Source organism: Grampus griseus (assembly GCF_964374135.1).
Source record: "Grampus griseus genome assembly, chromosome: 18".
Taxonomy (NCBI): Eukaryota; Metazoa; Chordata; class Mammalia; order Artiodactyla; family Delphinidae; genus Grampus; species Grampus griseus.
The window spans coordinates 14,618,524-14,638,007 of NC_139012.1; the positions used below are offsets into that span (position 1 = coordinate 14,618,524).

The 19,484-nt window shown below is 39.0% G+C and overlaps 1 protein-coding gene across 1 annotated transcript in view; it reads right to left on the minus strand.

Annotated features, from left to right (window-relative positions):
• The window catches only part of LOC309835743 (ATP-binding cassette sub-family C member 4-like), a gene marked incomplete at its 5' end in the record, with an annotated part of 121,253 nt that overhangs the window by 15,290 nt on the left and 86,479 nt on the right, over positions 1-19,484 (minus strand). The window contains 5 exon segments of the mRNA XM_082675358.1: positions 1,659-1,814; positions 13,528-13,610; positions 13,613-13,632; positions 14,067-14,233; positions 14,237-14,239. Coding sequence (XP_082531484.1) covers positions 1,659-1,814; positions 13,528-13,610; positions 13,613-13,632; positions 14,067-14,233; positions 14,237-14,239 — 429 coding nt within the window.

A 19,484-nucleotide genomic window follows, 5' to 3' on the forward strand; every position in this document is an offset into this window, starting at 1 on the left:
GTATCTGCTGCAAACTAGCTTAACACTAGTTATATATAGAAGACCACCTTCCTTCTAAGGGGCCTTAGTTTCCTCACCTGTAAAATGAGGATGTTGAACCCTATTATAAGACACTTTTTAAATGAAGACTGACACACAGGTGGGGACATCTCTCTTAGATGTGAAATGCCTAAGGTCAAAAGACCAAAAGGGTTTGGGAGATTCCTGGCCATTTTGTGCCTAGGTTATACAGGGAATCTCAAATTATTATCAGGTCTTCAGAAGGAAGGTCTCACTCTAGTAAATGAAAGTGCTGTGTGAATTTCAGGCATAAAAAAATATAGGGCTCCAAGGGCAGCTGCTGTACGTTCGCATACAATATAAGTACTTAGGAAAAGTTCAGAACACAGACTTCATCATCCCTAAACCTAGATGTGAACTCCAACTCTGCCCATTCTTCAGCCAGCTCTGTGACCCTGGACTATTTCCTACTCTGTGAACAGTGGAAGGTACTGCTCTTCATTTCTAAGGAGGAGGAATGAGATGAAACAGTGACAGAGGGAACTTAGGCTACATTTTAGATAAACCTTCCTAAAGAATTACTTAGATACTGGGACATGTTTTCTTTAACTGATGGATTAAATATTTTACAAGAAATTTTATGCAGAAATGCAGAAAAGTATAAATCAGGAAAAATGCACCCATAATTTAATGCCCAGAGATAAAGTTTTGATGGAAAGATATCATATACAGTCGGAAACCTCTTCCCATGTGAGCCACGCATCTCAGTGGGCAAGAACACCAGACCTCCCCTCCCTCCCTCCCTCCTTCCATCAACCCCACTCCCACCTTGTTCCAGAAGGAATTACAGGCAGCTGCATGACAATGGATAACCCTTAAACCAGACCTCAGTTATCACATCTATAGGAGATACTACCACCTGACCATTGTTAGAAATGTACGTGACCCAAATGTTACTCATCAAGCACTTTTCTCACGCCATGTACAGTGCTTAGTGCTTTCACACATCTCATCTCTGAAAATACTTTGTAAACCTTCAAGCACCATTCACTACAGTGTTAGGGTTACTGTGAATTCTTGATTTGTCCTGATGACAATTTCATCTTCTAGAAGGTACAGGAAGCATAGGGGGGGCGACTGGACCTAATTCTAAACAACAAAGAATTAGGGAGAAAGTGACAGTATCATGTAGGAGTTTTCTTTCCTCCTAGAAGATGAGAAAATAGAAGTGACCTACACCTTTCCCTGGTAGATCTCCCTAGGCCAGAAATATTCCAGATGTTTTTCCCCTCAAACTTCCTGGATGTTCCTTGACAGCACTCGTATCACAATGTGCTGAGCACCCCTCAGAATGAAACGTAGAGGGTCTGCAAAATGAGTGTTCTGTGCTGTGTGGGAATCTGAACCCATGAAGTGGAAACGTGTGCAAAGTCCAATCTGAAATCTCTCAGGCTCATGTGCACATGCACGGCCTGCACCCCACCCTCACCGCTTCTGCAGGTGCTCAGCAGACCCACCTTCAACTTGCAGTGTGTTGTTAAGACCCAGTCATGAAGCTTTGTCTCTGGAGGCTTATAATTGAAAAGGGCACAGAGTGCTTATCAGACACCTGGTAGAGATCGTGTGAAGAGTAAATCCTGGAGACAAACTTTAATCACAACTCCCTGTGGCAGGCTTACCTGTTCTACTGTTTCAGTGAGGGCTGCAGCCTCGTCCTTGCCCAGTTGTTGCACCATCTTGTAAAACAGGCCGTCTCTATCTTGCAGCAAATCATATGGCTTATCGTATTCTTCTAGTCTCCCTGAATCCAAAACCTGTTAATCAGCAGGAAAAAAACCCATTGCACACAATGTTTCACAATAAAGTATTATAACTCAGACAATATTTTGTAAAGGAACAGGAGGGGAAGAATAGAGAAAATCTGTTTGGGTGGTAGGCCTGGCTGGTATTTTAATGGTTTGATTAACTTGTTTTACTAGGCAGATAAAGGCCTAACCTTTTATTACTATAATGTTATAGGAAGGGAAGAAAAATGAGTTTTAGACTATGATTTCTTTAATTTTTATTGGAGTACAGTTGCTTTACAACGTTGTGTTAGCTTCTGCTGCACAGCAAAATGAATCAGCCGTACATATAAATATATCCCCTCCCTTTTGGATTCCCCCCCATTTAGGTCACCACAGTGCATCAAGTAGAGCACTCAGCAGTCTGGCATTTTATATTCTGCCCAGGGCATTTGGGGTGGTTATCATTAGTTAGTGCTTTTAGTTCTCAGACTCTGAGCTTTAACGGCTATTTATACAGATACACAGAGTTGGGAAATTTCTTGATTTAAGAAAATCAAACTCTATCTAAAATCAGGTTGATGTCATACAAACCAGATGGCAGTGACCTGACAGCAATTGTTAAGTTGGTTTGACAGAATCTTAGTATTTGGGAAAAAAGTAAATGCCTCCAGAATTTCTTTAGGGTTGTGAACTAAAAAATTGCCTGTCATATCAGTGAACAAAGGATGTTGCAGCCATCAAGCCACCACACTACAGCTGCCCCGACAATAAGCCCTGAGGGAACTCAGGATAGAACCAGAATGTGTGCGGCCACCCCCAACAGTGCACGCTGAGGAGACTCAGGATGAGAAAAACACAGGATACTGGCCTCAGACAGCTGAGGTGCACATCAAAGGAATTTCAATGAGCCCAGACTTTGCATCTTCCCATGTATAGAAAAGCACTAATTCATTAACTTGGGATGTCTGGTTTTCTTTGATTAACAGTAATCTTTTAATGTTCTGACTACCTGGTCTTTTGTTGCAAAAACTCTTACGTATACTGGCTCATCCCCTTGCCTCTTCAGAACCATTTCTCAGTGTTATGAGATGCTTTGTCCCTAAGTCCTCACAATGTCCACCACATAAAACGTAACACTCAGCTTCCAGGTTGTGCTTTTTTTTTTTTTCTTTTTCAGTCGACAGGGTCCTGGATTATGTTAGTTGCTAAGAGGAGCAGAATCCCTTGTCTGAGAGGTTAAGATGCTTCTTCAACTTGGCTTTGATTGTAGTTTATTATTCTGAGAGTGAAAGGCTGGCAAAAAGAGCTGCTACATAAGCAGCATTAGCAGAATTTCTCTGCACAGAAGAAATCCCTAGAAATCCAATTTTTTCTTGAACTAACACTAAAGAAGCAAGTAAGAAACTGAGCTTCAAATTCTAATGCTCACAGCCCGCACAGTACCTGGGAACAGCCCAATCTGAACTGCCGAGGATCTGAATCTGTTTTCACAAGTTATCTTTCTTTGCTTCTTTTTCTTTCTCTCTTCAGCTGTCTGCTGTTCAGCCCTTTTGTGCACATTGATATATCCCTAGTTAAAAATTAAAAGGGAGAGGAAGGGGGTCTTAACTCTGCCTTTCTACTTATTAGTGGCTTTGCATAATGGTTTTAGAGGGAAAAAAAGAATCTGAAACAGTTGGCCCAAATGACATAGCTATAAAGATAGTTCTGATGTTAGGTGGTACTTAGTTCTTCATGTAGAGTAACTGTATCTTAAGAGAATAATGCAGCAACTCTAAACAGGACACAGGTTGTTCTTCCATATCTAGTATTGCAGTTAATTCCATCCCATGTCATTTAATTGGAAACATTTATTAAGTCTCCTAAGGGCAGAAAAGTGGTCAAGATAGTGGAGTAGGGGGATGCAGAGTTCACATCTCCCCACAACTAGGGCACCTACCAGACTCTGGGGATGGGAGCAACCCCTGAACAACTGGACTACAAACTCCAGTGCTGGAAGCCTCAGGCCAAACAACCAATAAGATAGGAACACAGTCCCACCCATCAAAGAAAAAAAGATGACAAAAAAATATGTTACAGATGAAGGAGCAGATGAAGGTAAAAACCTACAAGACCAAATAAATGAAGAGGAAATAGGCAACCTACCTGAAAAAAATTCAGAGTAATGATAGTAAAGATGATCCAAAATCTCAGAAATAGAATGGAGGCACACATCGAGAAAATACAAGAAACGTTTAACAAAGACCTAGAAGAAATAAAGAACAAACAGAGATGAACAATACAATAACTGAAATAAAAAATATACTAGAAGGAATCAATAGCAGAATAACTGAGACAGAAAAATGAATAAGTGAGCTGGAAGACAGAATGGTGGCAATAACTGCTGAGGAGCAGAATAAAGAATGAAAAGAATTGAAGACAATCTCAGAGACCTCTGGGACAACACTAAACGCACCAACATTCGAATTATAGGGGTCCCAGAAGAAGAAGAGAAAAAGAGAGGGTCTCAGAAAATATTCAAAGAGATTATAGTCGAAAACGTCCCTAATACGGGAAAGGAAATAGCCACCCAGGAATCTCAGAGAGTCACATACAGATAAACCCTAGGAGAAACACACCCAGATGCATATTAATCAAACAAACAAAAATAAAATTCAAAGAAAAAATATTAAAAGCAGCAAGGGAAAAGCAAAAAATAACATACAAGAGAATCCCCATAAGGTTATCAGCTTATTTTTCAGCAGGAACACTGCAAGCCAGAAAGGAGTGGCAGGATATACTTAAAGTGATGAAAGAGAAAAACCTACAACCAAGATTACTCTACCCAGCAAGGATCTCATTCAGATTTGACCAAGAAATCAAAAGTTTTACAGACAAGCAAAAGCTAAGAGAATTCAGCACCACCAAACCAGCTTTACAACAAATGCTAAAGGAACTCCTCTAGGCGGGAAACGTAAGAGAAGAAAAAGACACAGAGGGAAAAAAAAAACAAAAAACTAAAATAATTATGAAAATCGCAATAGGAACATACATATTGACAATTACCTTAAATGTAAATGGATTAAATGCCTCAACCAAAAGACACAGACTGGCTGAATGGACACAAAAACAAGGCCCCTATATGTGCTGTCTACGAGAGACCCACTTCAGCCCTAGGGGGACACACAGACTGAAAGTGAGGGGATGGAAAAAAATACTCCATGCACATGGAACGCAAAAGAAAGCTGGAGTAGCAACACTCATATCAGATAAAATAGACTTTAAAATAAAGATGGTACAAGAGACAAGGAAGGACACTACATAATGATCAAGGGATCAATCAAAGAAGAACATGTAACAACTGTAAATATTTATGCACCCTACATGGGAGCACCTCGATACATAAGGGAAATGCTAACAACTATAAAAGGGGAAATCAACAGTAACACAATGGTAGTAGATTTAATTGATATAGGACATTCCACCCAAAAGTGGCAGCATACACTTTCTTCTCAAGTGCACATGGAACATTTTCCAGGATAGATGATATCTTGGGTCACAAATCAAGCCTCAGAAAATTTAAGAAAATTGAAATTGTATCAAGCATCTTTTGCGACCACAACACTATGAGATTAGAAATGAATTACAGGAAAAAACTGTAAAAAAACACAAATACATGGAGGCTGAACAGTGTGGTACTAAAAAACCGAGAGATCACTGAAGAAATCAAAGAGAAAAAAAAATACATAGAAACAAATGACAGTGAAAACACAGTGACCCAAAACCTATGGGATGCAGCAAAAGCAGGTCTAAGAGGGAAATTTATAGCAATTCAGTCTCACCTCAAGAAACAAGAAAAATGTGAAATAAACAATCTAACCTTACACGTAAAGCAACTAGAAAAAGAAGAACAAACAAAATGCAAAGTCAGTAGAAGGAAAGAAACCATAAAGATCAGAGCGGAAATAAATGAAAAAGAAATGAAGGAAACAATAGCAAAGATCAATAAAACTAAGAGCTGGTTCTTTGAGAAGATAAACAAAACTGATAAACCTTTAGCCAGACTCATCAAGAAACAAAGGGAGAGGGCAAATCAATAAAATTGGAAATGAAAAAGGAGAAATTGCAACTGACACCTCAGAAATACAAAGGATCATAAGAGACTACTGTGAGCAACTATATGCCAATATAATGGACAACCTAGAAGAAATGAACAAATTCTTGCAAAGGTACAATTTTCCAAGACTGTACCAGGAATAATTAGAAACTATAAAGAGACCTATCACAAGTAATGAAACTGTAATTAAAAATCTTCCAACAAACAAAAGTCCAGTACCAGTACCGGACGGCTTCACAGGCAAATTCTATCAAACATTTAGAAAGAGCTAACACCTATCCTGCGCAAACTCTTCCAAAAAATTGCAGAGGGAGGAACACCTCCAAATTCGTTCTACAAGGCCACCATCACCTTGATACCAAACCCAGACGAAGATATCACAGAAAAAAGGAAATTACAGACCAATATCCCTGATGAACATAGATGCAAAAATCCTCAACAAAATACCAGCAAACAGAATCCAACAACACATTAAAAGGATCATACATGATGATCAAGTGGGATTTGTTCCAGGAATGTAAGGATTCTTTAATATATGCAAATCAATTAATGTGCTACACCATATTAACAAATTAAGGAATAAAAAACATGATCATCTTGACAAATGCAGAAGCTTTTGACAAAATTCAACACCCATTTATATGATAAAAACTCTCCAGAAAATGGGCATAGAGGGAACCTACTTCAACATAATAAAGGCCATATATGACAAACCCACAGTAAACATCATTCTCAATGGTGAAAAACTGAAAGCATTTCCTCTAAGATCAGGAAGAAGACAAGGTTGCCCACTCTCACCACTATTATTCAACATAGTTTTGAAAGTCCTAGCCACGGCAATCAGAGAAGAAAAAGAAATAAAAGCAACAAATTGGAAAAGAAGAAGTAAAACTGTCACTGTTTGCAGATGACATGATACTATACACAGAAAATCCTAAAGATGTCACCAGAAAGATACTAGAACTAATCAGTGAATTTGGTAAGGTTGATGCATACAAAATTAATGCACAGAAATCTCTTGCATTCCTTTACAGTAACAACGAAAGATCAGAAAGAGAAATTAAGGAAACAATCCCATTCATCATCGTAACAAAAAGAATAAAATACCTAGGAAGAGAACTACCTAAGGAGGCAAAAGACCTGTACTGAGAAACCTATAAAACACTGATGATAGAAATCAAACATGACAGAAACAGATGGAGAAATATAGCACGTTCTTGGATTGGAAGAATCAGTGTTGTGAAAATGAGTATACTACCCAAAGCAATCTACAGATTCAATGCAATCCCTATCAAATTACCAGTGGCATTCTTCACAGAATTAGAACAAAAAATTTTACCCTGAAGAATCAGGCTCCCTGACTTCAGACTATACTACAAAGCTACAATAATCAAGACATCATGGTATTTGCACAAAAACAAATATAGATCAATGGTACAGGATTAAAAGCCCAGATATAAACCCATGCACATATGGTCAACTAATTTATGACAAAAGAGGCAAGAGTATATACAATGGAGAAAAGACACTTCAATAAGTGGTGCTGGGAAAACTGGACAGCTACATGTAAAAGAATGAAATTAGAACACTACCTAACACCATACACAAAAATAAACTCAAAATGGATTAAAGGCCTAAATGTAACACCAGACAGTATAAAACTCTTAGAGGAAAACATATGAAAAACACTCTTTGACATAAAGCACAGCAAGATCTTTTTTGACCCACCTCCTAGAGTAGTGAAAATAAAAACCATTAGGGCAGGCTTCCCTGGTGGCGCAGTGGTTGAGAGCTCGCCTGCCAATGCAGGGGACACGGGTTCATGCCCCGGTCTGGGAAGATCCCACATGCCACGGAGCAGCTGGGCCCGTGAGCCATGACCCCTGAGCCTGCGCGTCCGGAGCCTGTGCTCTGCAACAGGAGAGGCCACAACAGTAAGAGGCCTGTGTACCACAAAAACAAACAAAAACAAATAGGGCTTCCCTGGTGGCGCAGTGGTTAAGAATTCACCTGTCAATGCAGGGGACACGGGTTCGAGCCCTGGCCTGGGAAGATCTCACATGCCGCGGAGCAGCTAAGCCTGTGTGCCACAATTACTGAGCCTGCACTCTAGAGCTCGCGTGCCACAGCTACTGAGCCTGCATGCCTAGAACCCGTGCTCCACAACAAGAGAAGCCACTGCAATGAGAAGCCCGCTCGCCGCAACTAGAGAAAGCCTGCTTGCAGCAAGAAAGACCCAGCGTACCCAGAAGTAATAAAAAAATAAAATTTTTAAAAAAACAAAAACAAATGGGACCTAATTAAACTTAAAAGCTTTTTCACAGCAAAAAAGCATAAGACAAAAAGACAACCCTCAGAATGGGAGAAAATATATGTAAACGAAGCAACAGGATTAATCTCCTGAATACACAAACAGCTCATGGAGCTCAATAGCAAAAAAAACAAACAACCCAATAAAAAAATGGGTGGAAGACCTAAATAGACATCTCTCCAAAGACATACAGATGGCCAAGGGGCAAATTAAAGGATGCTCAACATCACTAATTATTAGAGAAATGCAAATCAAAACTACAATGAGGTATCACCTCACACCAGTCAGAATGGGCATCATCAAAAAATCTACGAATAATAAATGCTGGAGAGGGTGTGGAGCAAAGGGAACCCTCTTGCACTGTTGGTGGGAATGTAGATTGATACAGACGCTGTGGAGAACAGTAGGGAGGTTCCTTAAAAAACTAAAAATAGAACTACCATATGACCCAGCAATCCCACTGCTAGGCATATACCCTGAGAAAATCATAACTCAAAAGGACACATGTACCCCAATGCTCACTGCAGCACTATTTACAATAGCCAGGACATGGAAACAACCTAAATGTCCAATGACAGATGAATGGATAAAGAAGATGTGGTACATATATACAGTGGAATATTACTCAGCCATAAAAAGAAACGAAATTGAGTTATTTGTAATGAGGTGGATGGACCTAGAGTCTGTCATGCAGAGTGAAGTAAGTCAGAAAGAGAAAATCAAATACTGTATGCTAACACATATATATGGAATCTTAAAAAAAAAAAAAAAGGGTTATGAAGAACCTAGGAGCGGGACGGGAATAAAGACGCAGATCTACTAGAGAATGGACTTGAGGACACGGGGAGGGGGAGGGGTAAGCTGGGACAAAGTGAGAGAGTGGCATGGACATATATACACTACTAAATGGAAAATCAATAGCTAGTGGGAAGCAGCTGCATAGCACACAGAGATCAGCTTGGTGCTTTGTGACCACCTAGAGGGGTGGGATAGGGAGGGTGGGAGGTAGGGAGACGCAAAAGGGAGGAGATATGGGGATATATGTATATGTATGGCTGATTCACTTTGTTATAAAGCAGAAACTAACACACCATTATAGAGCAATTATACTCCAGTAAAGATGTTAAAAAAAAAAAAAATACAGGCCCAATCCCTGAGAGTATGGTTTGATATTCTGGATTGGGTTTCTGGAATCTGTCATTACTTAAAAAAAAAAAAAACAAAGCTTTCAGAACAATTACTTGCTTTCCACAAAGGAAAGAGGTACAGGCTTCCCTAGGGGATACTGCAGGTTCAGTTCCAGAACACCAGAATGAAGTGAGTATTGCAATAAAGTGAGTCACATGAATTTCCTGATTTACACTACACTGCAGCCTGTCAAGTGTGCAGTAGCATTGTGTGGAAAAAACAATGTACAGACCTTAATTTAAAAATAATTTATTGCTAAAAAACACTAACCATCATCAGAGTCTTTAGCAAGTCACAGTAGTAACATCAAAGATCACTGATCACAGATCACCGTAACAGATGCAGTGATGGTGAAAAAGTTTGAAATACTGTGAGAATTACCAAAATGTGACAAAGACGCGGAGTGAGCAATATTGTTGGAAAAATGGCACTGATAGACTTGCTCTACAGAGATGTGACAAACCTTCAATATGTAAAAAAAAAAAAAAAAAAAAATTAGTATCTGTGAAGTGCAATAGAAAAAGGTATGCCTTTATTTCTAAAGCAAGCAAGAAAAAAAACTGCCTCAAAAATCAGTTTAAAAAAAAATCAGTTTTGAGAAAGATTATTTATTGGTGTTTTTGTTGAATTGAAAGTCAACTGATAATCATAAGCTCTAGAACAAAATACAGGGTTTACACCTGTGGTGGATGGAGCACAGAAGACAATTCCCCAGCTCTGAAGCTAGGGGATGCATGTCTCTTGGGTCCTCTGAGGTCTAATCCTGCCATTCCTACCAAAGGAGTCAGCGACCGCAACCAGCTAGGACCAGGATATAAACCAGTGGCCAAGTTTACAACTCCTGGTGGGACCTCCCCGTGTTATCACTGATGAAATCTTGGCCAGGGAGCCCTAAACCGAATGTCTCCCAACACAGGAGTGGGAAGGGCAGCTCCACAGTGAAGGACGAGGTCCACCATGAAAAACATCAGTCATCGCAAAGGTGACAGGCTCCAAAGAGAACCCTTGCATTTCCCTTCTCCCTCTGTCTTCCCCATTCACCCAGATGGTCAGTCTCCACACCCAGAAACCAGTATCAACTCCTCTCTTCCCTCAGATCCCACGTTCGATCCATCACACAGTCCACTTGGCTCCACTTTGTTATCCACCCCAAATCCAACCATCTCACCATTTCCACCGCCAGCACCTTAGTCTAAGCCACCAACAGTCGAGAAAGTGCACAACTGTAAGAGAGAGTGAACACTGCATTTGGAGAACTGAAAGACCATCAATGTGGTTTTAGCTCTAAAGGAAAGAGGGAGAGCTGAGAAGGACAAAACTAGAAAGGTGGGGAGGGACCAGGATGTAAACTGCTTTGTAAAACCAACACTTACCAAGAGAGAAAAATTTGAGGCTATAGAAATTTACCAGAAGATACTGGTAAGTAAAGCATTAAACAAATGGACATATTTTGATAACGGCAACGAAGCTGATTGATTCACATCTATGGACGTTCACACCTGTGGATCAAGTGCTGATGGATAAAACTTAGGACTGAAGAGCTGACACGTCTGGCAAGTTTTGTCCTGCCTCACTGTTTCCCTAACCGACCATATATTGCAAGGTGACTGCAATACCAAAAACCAAAAATAAAACTCCAGGGTATATTTAGGAGAAAAGAATTTATTTGAATGGACCCCTAACTGAGCTAGAGATCAAGCCATCTTTCTGCTGCTGCCTCTAAAGCCTGGCAAGGGGCTTGAAACAGGTAGATTTCACAGCATCATTCGTTTATTGTGGAAGGAGGACACTTTTGGGGATAGTCTGAGAAATACAATGCTGCAATGCTGAGCGCTAAGAACAACAAAGTGATGGTAAAAAGCAGAACTAAAATGTTACTTTTCCAATTAGCATTCATTCAAGACCACAAAACGAGAGGGACTTCCCTGATGGCACGCAGTGGTTAAGACTCCATGCTCCCAATGCAGGGGGCCCAGATTCGATCCCTGGTCAGGGAACTAGATCCCACATGCTCTGCATGCTGCAACTAAGGAGTCAGCGAGCCACAACTAAGGAGTCCTCCTGCCGCAACGAAGACCTGGTGCAACCAAATACATAATTTTTTTAAAAAAAACACACAAAATGAGGGACTAAGGATGCCTGATGCTAAACGTTTCTGGAATTTAAGAGTCACTGTCCTGCAATCTTGGAATGTTACCTGATCCCTCATGAAAGTCTGCAGGAGAGGCCTGCTTCCTACTGTGATGTCCTATTCCAGATGACCAGACACACTGCTTGGAGCCCAGAGCATCCCTTTGGTTGGGGATGCCCCACTCCTGTCGTCTGCCTCCCCAGAGCTCACTCCTGTGCACGTCCAGCTCGGGGGAGTGAGGCTAAAGGCACTGCTTCAGTGCTGACACTCTGCTATCTACTCAATGCCCCCACTGATGATCCCATCTGACAATGAATGTGAAGTAGGATGGGAGGTGATATTCCAGAAACGTCCTAAGAAGTCAAGAGAGATAGTACCATTATCATTAAACATAAGGAAGTTTGGGTATTACTGATTATTACTTGTTTTTTTATGGACCATCAAATTCACTGGTTAAATAACTTCATCTGTTGCCTCCTATGCATTATATGCAGGCATTCTTTATCTGTTTCATTACTAATCAGCATCACTGGATACTGTGGTGTCTCCTGACAGTAGTTATACCATCCATAAGATGAGTGAAATCAGCTCACTGTCACAGGCTACAGGTTAACCTTAAAATACCCTGCATTCCTTGAGATTATATGCAGCCAAAGGTTTTTTCCTTTAAGGGATGATTCCCTTATCATTTTATGAAGCCACACCCTAACATTTATTGAAACTCAGCAGGGAAAGAACAAAGAAAGAAGATGAATGAGAGAGAAAAGTAATAGAGGGAGGAAGGAAGGAAATATTAAATTACTAAGGAAGAAAAAGCCAATCAAACCTGGAAGGAAGATACTAGACAGATATCCAGAGGCCCAAGCTTTGTGTGCAGAGTCCAGATTTACTGTGTGAGACTTACTAGTTGTTTATATGCAGTATCTCAGCCCCTGATCCACTTTTGTTTCTGTACTCTCATCTGTGATGCAAAGGCTGGGTCTCTGCAAATCTCATGTCAGAAGACCTTTGGCCAGCTAGCCTCTGTTAGGTTTTGTCAGTAGGGGGCACTAGAGGGAGACTGAAGGTGGGAATCAGAGCTAATGGTCTACCTGGTTTCTGCTGCTCCTGCAGCATCATCTCAGCAGTGGGACCTGACTCCAGCTCCCAGCTTCTATTAGCACATGGAGAACTAGCCTCATTGTGCTCCCTCACAAATATGGCCAGCAACTAGGCAGTGACCTCTCCTTGGAAGTCTGAGCACTGACTCTTTAGAGCCTCTTTTCTGAGTTCTTAGTTCTGGAGATCTGTCCTAGGACACAGTAGCTGCTTCCTAAAATTATTACCCCAGTGTTTCATTTTTCTAGCCCTCCAATTCCTGTGTAACAAATTTCCTATATTAAATCCTTTCTGTTGAAATACTTTGTTTTTCTCACTAGGCCCTTTCTTCTCATGGACTCCCCTCTGACAGCAACAGCTGAGAAATTCTGCAACCCTAGCCAACAACCTCATGGCAGTCTACATGAAAGGCTAATTTTTTGATTAAGGGAATCCAAAAATGCTGAAACAATTGTGACACAGCCAAGATGACCATCTTCTACCTCTCTGAAATATGAAGCCATAAGTTGGGTTTGGAATATTTTCATGGTTGGCCATCTTAAAAAAATGACAATTTAATAAACTTTTAACTCATTAAGGACCAGAGACGTATGTCTTTTATTATCTGAACATCATCGACCAGAGACATTTCAATATTCACTTACATAACAAATCGCCAGCCACAGGTGTTAATTTCTGCAAAAATCCCCCAGTCAGTAATGTGTTAACATGAAAATATGAAATTACTGGATATAGTATTTAATAGCACATTGTGAAAGTACAGTTAAGTACTTGAGTTATTGTCAGGAATGAGAGGAGAAACTAAGAGAAAATTAAATTATTGGAGGTTCCTTCCTATCAAGTTTTACAAGGAAGGATGTGTTGAAAAATTGAACATAAATGGAAACAAGTGAAATTCCACAGGTGAAGGTCTTACCATTATCCTGTCGCTGTCAATAATGGTGGTCAATCTGTTTGTGATGGTTAGCACAGTGCACTGAACAAATTTCTCATGGACTATTTTTGTATTAACTCATCAGTTCTGGAATCAGAAAAGTTGATTTAGTTCAGTATAGACAGGAAAAGTGGACTTAAGACTTTAAAATATCATGATATATTATAATGTTTTTAAAATCAATATTTCAAGACATAATCTTTTTCCTAAAAAAACTAAGTATAAAAAGTCTTAGAAATTTACTATTTTTCATAAAACAATGGAAAATAGTCTTCCCTCAAAATTGCTTGAAACTATCAGGAGCTGGATTTAGGAATCTAGCTCTCATAGGATGCCTAGTAACAACATTAACACCATATAACATGCTTTGGTTTCTTCTTTTGTTTTCTGGAATTAATGTTAACAAGAGACATCTTTCGGGCAAAGAGAACACTTAGAAACATTTCTCGGCATCACTAAATGTTTTCCATTTACAACACTTAAATTTTGGATACCAGGTTTCATGGACCTCAGCTCCATACCTTGGGTCCACATTTGATGTGGCTTTGTCAATAATCAATATCTGACTTTTCCTGAGAATAGTCCTAGCAAGACACACCAGTTGTCTCTGTCCAGCACTGAAGTTCGATCCTGATTCTGCTAATTCAGTATCCATTTTGCCAGGAACACTTCTGATGGCTTCTTTAAATTATACCTGTGGATACAGAAAGAACATTTTTCCTGAACAAACTGCTACTGAAGCAGACACTCCTCTTAGACATTAGAGCTTTGAAGTCCTCATGACTTCTTACGTATCTTACATGTACAGCCACGTGATGGGGAGAGCTATTTCCAATTAGCATTCACTGAGAAAGATGTAGAGTCAAGTCAGGACAGGAAAATATCAGTGTCCCCCTTCCCTGCCACATGACACCTACCAGAAACCCCACCTAAGGATTAGTTAAGGAAGTTTCTCAAAAAATGAAGCTATTTCTCCCAGTGTGGTTTAAATGGAAAAGTTAAAATGATTTTATGGTTGAGTCAAGTTTACCAAAGTACATTTTGCATATGGGTTGGTACATTAAAGGGAAACTTTAAAAAAATATATATATATACATATATATATATATTACGGGAAGTATGGTTCTTTTAGATATAATCTTATCAGCACTTTACAATTTCGGAAGGTCTAAAAGTTTAAAAAAATACGAATTCAAACAATGGCAAACTGCACCTCATACATTAGTAATCCTGGAGCCTATTCTGGTAATCGTTCTTTCCCAAGTTTAATCTCATAAATACTGGACCAGTTAAGTGCATTTTCTTCAATGTCAAAAATGTCTTGCAGTGAATGAAAATCCATGAAAAACAGGATACAACATAACATCTTATTTCCCCCAGACTATGGGTATAGGTGGTGTTTATATTAATGTATCTTCATAAAACTGTAATCATAAGATAAAAAAGAAAACCAAGCTTTCAACTTCCGAAGTTAATCTGAAAGTACATTGGGTGGTAGGGATCAATTCAACGAATATTTATTTTGGAGAAGTACTACAGAACAAGATCCAAACTCAGGCTGTATTTGAAGTTAAAGAACAAAGAGTAAATACATTTCAAATTAAGACACCAACAGATTGATGAGTGATGGCCAATGATCAGGGACACAATTATAGTGTCAAATAACAAAACACCAAGGGTGAGTGGGCAATATTTTCGTGGTATCCTAAATGCTGAAGCACTTCTATGAATGTGATCCCAAACTGTGCTCCTGATGAAGTCCAATCCCAAGAAAGGGGAATTCAGAGTTAGGATTAAATATGGTATTCGTATTTAGGGACTGCATGAAAAGTACAAAAATCTAAAGGGTAAGATTTGTATTGTGGTGCAAGTGGGTTGGTGTTTCTTAAAACTGACATCCTGACTTCGAAGAAATAATTTTACACTTGCCCCTTACTGGGATGGCATCTCATCACTAATCTGGTTTTTTACTTTCCTTCCAGTTGTCCATATTTGCCTCATGAGGAATAAGGGTTGTGAGAAGCAGTGTTTTTCAGAAAATACTGTTTTCTGAGATTCTGTCTTCATTTATGAATCAGGGATGGTTATGAGAATAATAAGAATATGAAGGCTTTCTATAGTATAATCATATATTCAAGTTATTGGTTTGGCCAAAAAGTTCATTCGGTTAACGAATACATCATTCAATAAAGGTCTTGGTGAACATGAAAAATGTCTTTTATTTTTACTTAAAACTGAACTAACTTTTTGGCCAACCCAGTATAATTTAATATTAGAATGGAAAAAAACACAATAGAGGCAGTAGACAGTAATAACTAGGAGTTACAACTGGAGAATCTGAAAACAGATAATAGTGTGATATTACTATTAAATTTCTTGATTTAGAAAACTGTGTTATGTGAGAGAATGTCCTTGTTCTTGCAAGGTGTATATTTATGTATTTAAAGGTGAACTGCAACTTTTAATAAACATTGCTACAACTTACAAGCAGTTCAGCAAAATATATGGAAGAGAGGAAGCAAATGTGGAAAAATATTAACAGCTGGTGAATCAAGGTGAAGGTGCATATGTGTTCATCATACTACTCCTTCCAAGTTCCTGTGATCTGAAAATTTTAAAACAAAAAAATTGGAGCCTTGCAGCCAGACAGCCGGGGCATAAGTCCTACCTGGCTCTGCCAATTGGGCAACTTCCTGAAGTTTATCTTAGCTTCCTAAACTCTAAATAAGACTATAGTATAATAAAGGTGTTTACCTCCTAACATTGTCAGAGTATAAAATGAGTCATTATGTGTAGAATTTACAACAGTGATTGATACAAAGAGATCAACAGATATTGCCCATTATTAATAATGCTGTCAGCTAGCCCCTCTTCCTGTTCTGCTTTATTTTTCTCCTTTGCAAGTATCAGCACTGAGACTTTGTTACATATGCATTGGCTTGTTTTCCATCTTCCCCAGGAGAATTTAAGTTCCAAAAGGGTAGAGACTTTGTTTCTTTTAATGACTGTGATAACCCCAGAATCTGAAACAATGGCTGTCTAGAAAGCTCTCAGTAGATATTTGTTGGCTGTATGAATGAAGCCACAAGTTCCTCTCTTCTTGTGACATGTCTGTTCCTATAAATTAGAAAATAAATCCATATAAATAGATAATTTATATATAACACTATTTTCTTATTAAATATAAGTATAAAAGGAATATATTATTAAACAACTGGCTCCAAGATATCATAACATCATACTTTAAACTGTGGAAAGAACTTAAAAAAGTTATAATTTAAGGAAAATGGAGCATATAATACTATTAAAAACTATACAACTCAGTATAGAATACTTCAGATCTTTTTTGAGCTTTGGAAAATAATAAACTATAGCAAAACTGAAAGGTAACAAACTGAACTTATGGGGGCTTCCCTCGTGGTGCAGTGGTTAAGAATCCGCCTGCCAGTGCAGGGGACACGGGTTCAAGCCCTGGTCCGGGAAGATCCCACATGCCGTGGAACAACTAAGCCCGTGCGCCACAACTACTGAGCCCGTGCCCTAGAACCCGCGAGCCACAACTACTGAAGCCCATGCGCCCAGAGCCCATGCTCCACAACAAGAGAAGCCACTGCAATGAGAAACCCATGCACCACAATGAAGAGTGGCTCCCGCTCACCGCAAGTAGAGAAAGCCCGGGCGCAGCAACGAAGACCCAATGCAGCCAAAAATAAAATAAATAAAATTTTAAAAATATATAAATAAACTGAACTTATAGGGTACCTTATTTCTATCATCATAAACATTTTCAAAGTAATCTGCGTGTACTGTATCTACCAACCAGGTGCCAACGCCCCTCATAGGAAGTTAACACAGATGTCAGATGGTTTCCACATTTTATGGAACGTTCTTTTCAAAAAGAAAGGCTGGTGTGGGCTGGAAAGAGAGAGTGAAATGCAGTCAACAGATGGGGAAGAGATTTTAGTAGAGCAGAGCCAGCAGTAAATGAAGTAAAAGGAGAGCCTGCTCACCTAAATACAAGGCCCAGAGAAATGGAAATGTGACCTGTCGCCAAAGCCAGGACTGAATCACGTGGTTCCTGATGCACAGGCTGCAGATTTCTGTATCTTGGTTTTCAGTATGATGAGACATACTTGTGTCCTAACAGAGGATCAACGTTATCAACATAGAAACATAACTGGGTGATTTCTTCACAGTTCTGACATGACATAGCACTTTCAATTGTAAATCCCAGTATCGAAGCTGTTTTGTTTTTTTTAATAGAAGCAACACATCGATGATTCATTTCCAGAGTTTTATCTGCTGTGCTCTTTTAACCTTTGAGTGATAAAGTGCTTCATCTTCTTCACTCACTACTTACGCTACATTTGTAGAGCTGCCCTTGCTTTTCGGGTGCCCTAATTGGCACCAATTTCTGATGAACTTTCTTCAGTTTACAGTCAGCTGGCTATTCTTCAGTATAAGAAAAACATATTTCAGCATATTTTGAAAAGTAACCAAGATGAGACGGGCACCATTATTAGGACTGTCTCCCTTCTGAATGTCCATCTCCACCAAGGGAGAAGGAGGAGACAGAACTAAGAGGACCTAAAAAAAAATTTTTTTAAGCATCTTTTTCTTTTAATTGAAGTTCTTAAAGAGGAAAACATAGTGGTGCCCTCTCACTTGCAGGCCAACTCTATGAGTTTGGGTTCACATGTCTAGTTTGGCATCATTTATTAACCAATGACTGGAGTTTTTTAGTTCACTTAAAAACTGACCTCATTAAAAAAAAAAAATTGACCTCATTGCTTTAGTGCAACGTCTTAGAGTGAGAAATCATCCCATCATTCTGTTTCTCTGGGAATTATTTCTTTATGACATATTTGTATGTTTTTCAATAAAAGATGTGGTAGGTTTTATTTTAAAAAATCATAAAGAAACAATTCCTAGACAAAATGATGGGATGATTTCTCACTCTAAGACATATCAGTAAAGTAATAGGGTCAATTCCGGAAGCAATACATGGAAACCACACACTTCACTTTGTGAAATAAACTCATGTTTCTTTTTACAGTAAGTTCCAAATGTGGTTTAAATAAAGGCAGATCTCAGTGTTGTCTACCACTTCCACCACCTCATCGTTTTTAGAATTGAGAGGCTACTAAATTTTAGCTAAATTTTGGCTCCTACAGATGAATTAAGTATAAGTTAGGGCCCAGTTCTAAGATAGTTTTTTACAGGATTTGTCTCCCAATTAACATTTCCTCTCTGTCCAAAATTCTAGAGTAATTTTACTACCTGAGACTCTGTTAGGAGAGATCTCGAGCTTGGAAACAAATAGGAAAATAATTTACCAGTACTTCCAGTTTTGTTTTTTTTTAAGATGTCACAGTTTCACCATTAAATCTGTTTTGTGAGTTCAAGAGCAGTGGATCATCCTTCTTTCTTTATATTTAATGGTTAACTGCTCTCCCCACCTCTTCTTTTCTAGAATTTCACTGTAGAAAGACTCATAAGCTTAAATGAAATCAGAGGTCCACTGCTTCTCAAGTAGGAGAAGGTGAAGCAATCAGCCTGATTTAGGAAAATAAAATCCCCACAGTTGCTGGAAAGAGGGGTAGTTTGTAAAGACTCAGTGCCGACATGCCTTCAGAAACCAGAATTCCCTGCAGGAAATTGTCAGGCCTCCAAATCTGCTTGCTCACAGTCAAAGCTCATCTATATATTACAGATTTCGGAGCTTCCCTGGAAGGGTGACACTAAATGACAAACACACCAATTCAAAACAACAGTGTGAACAGTCATTTGGATATGTGTAAAAAAAAATTTTTTTTAAAGAAATAAGCCACACTTCTCTGAAATGAGATCAATCAAACATTTAGTACCTATTTATTAAGTGCTTACTTTTTTAAAAGAATAAGACTGAACTAGGTCCTATGAGAAATTAGAAGTCTGTT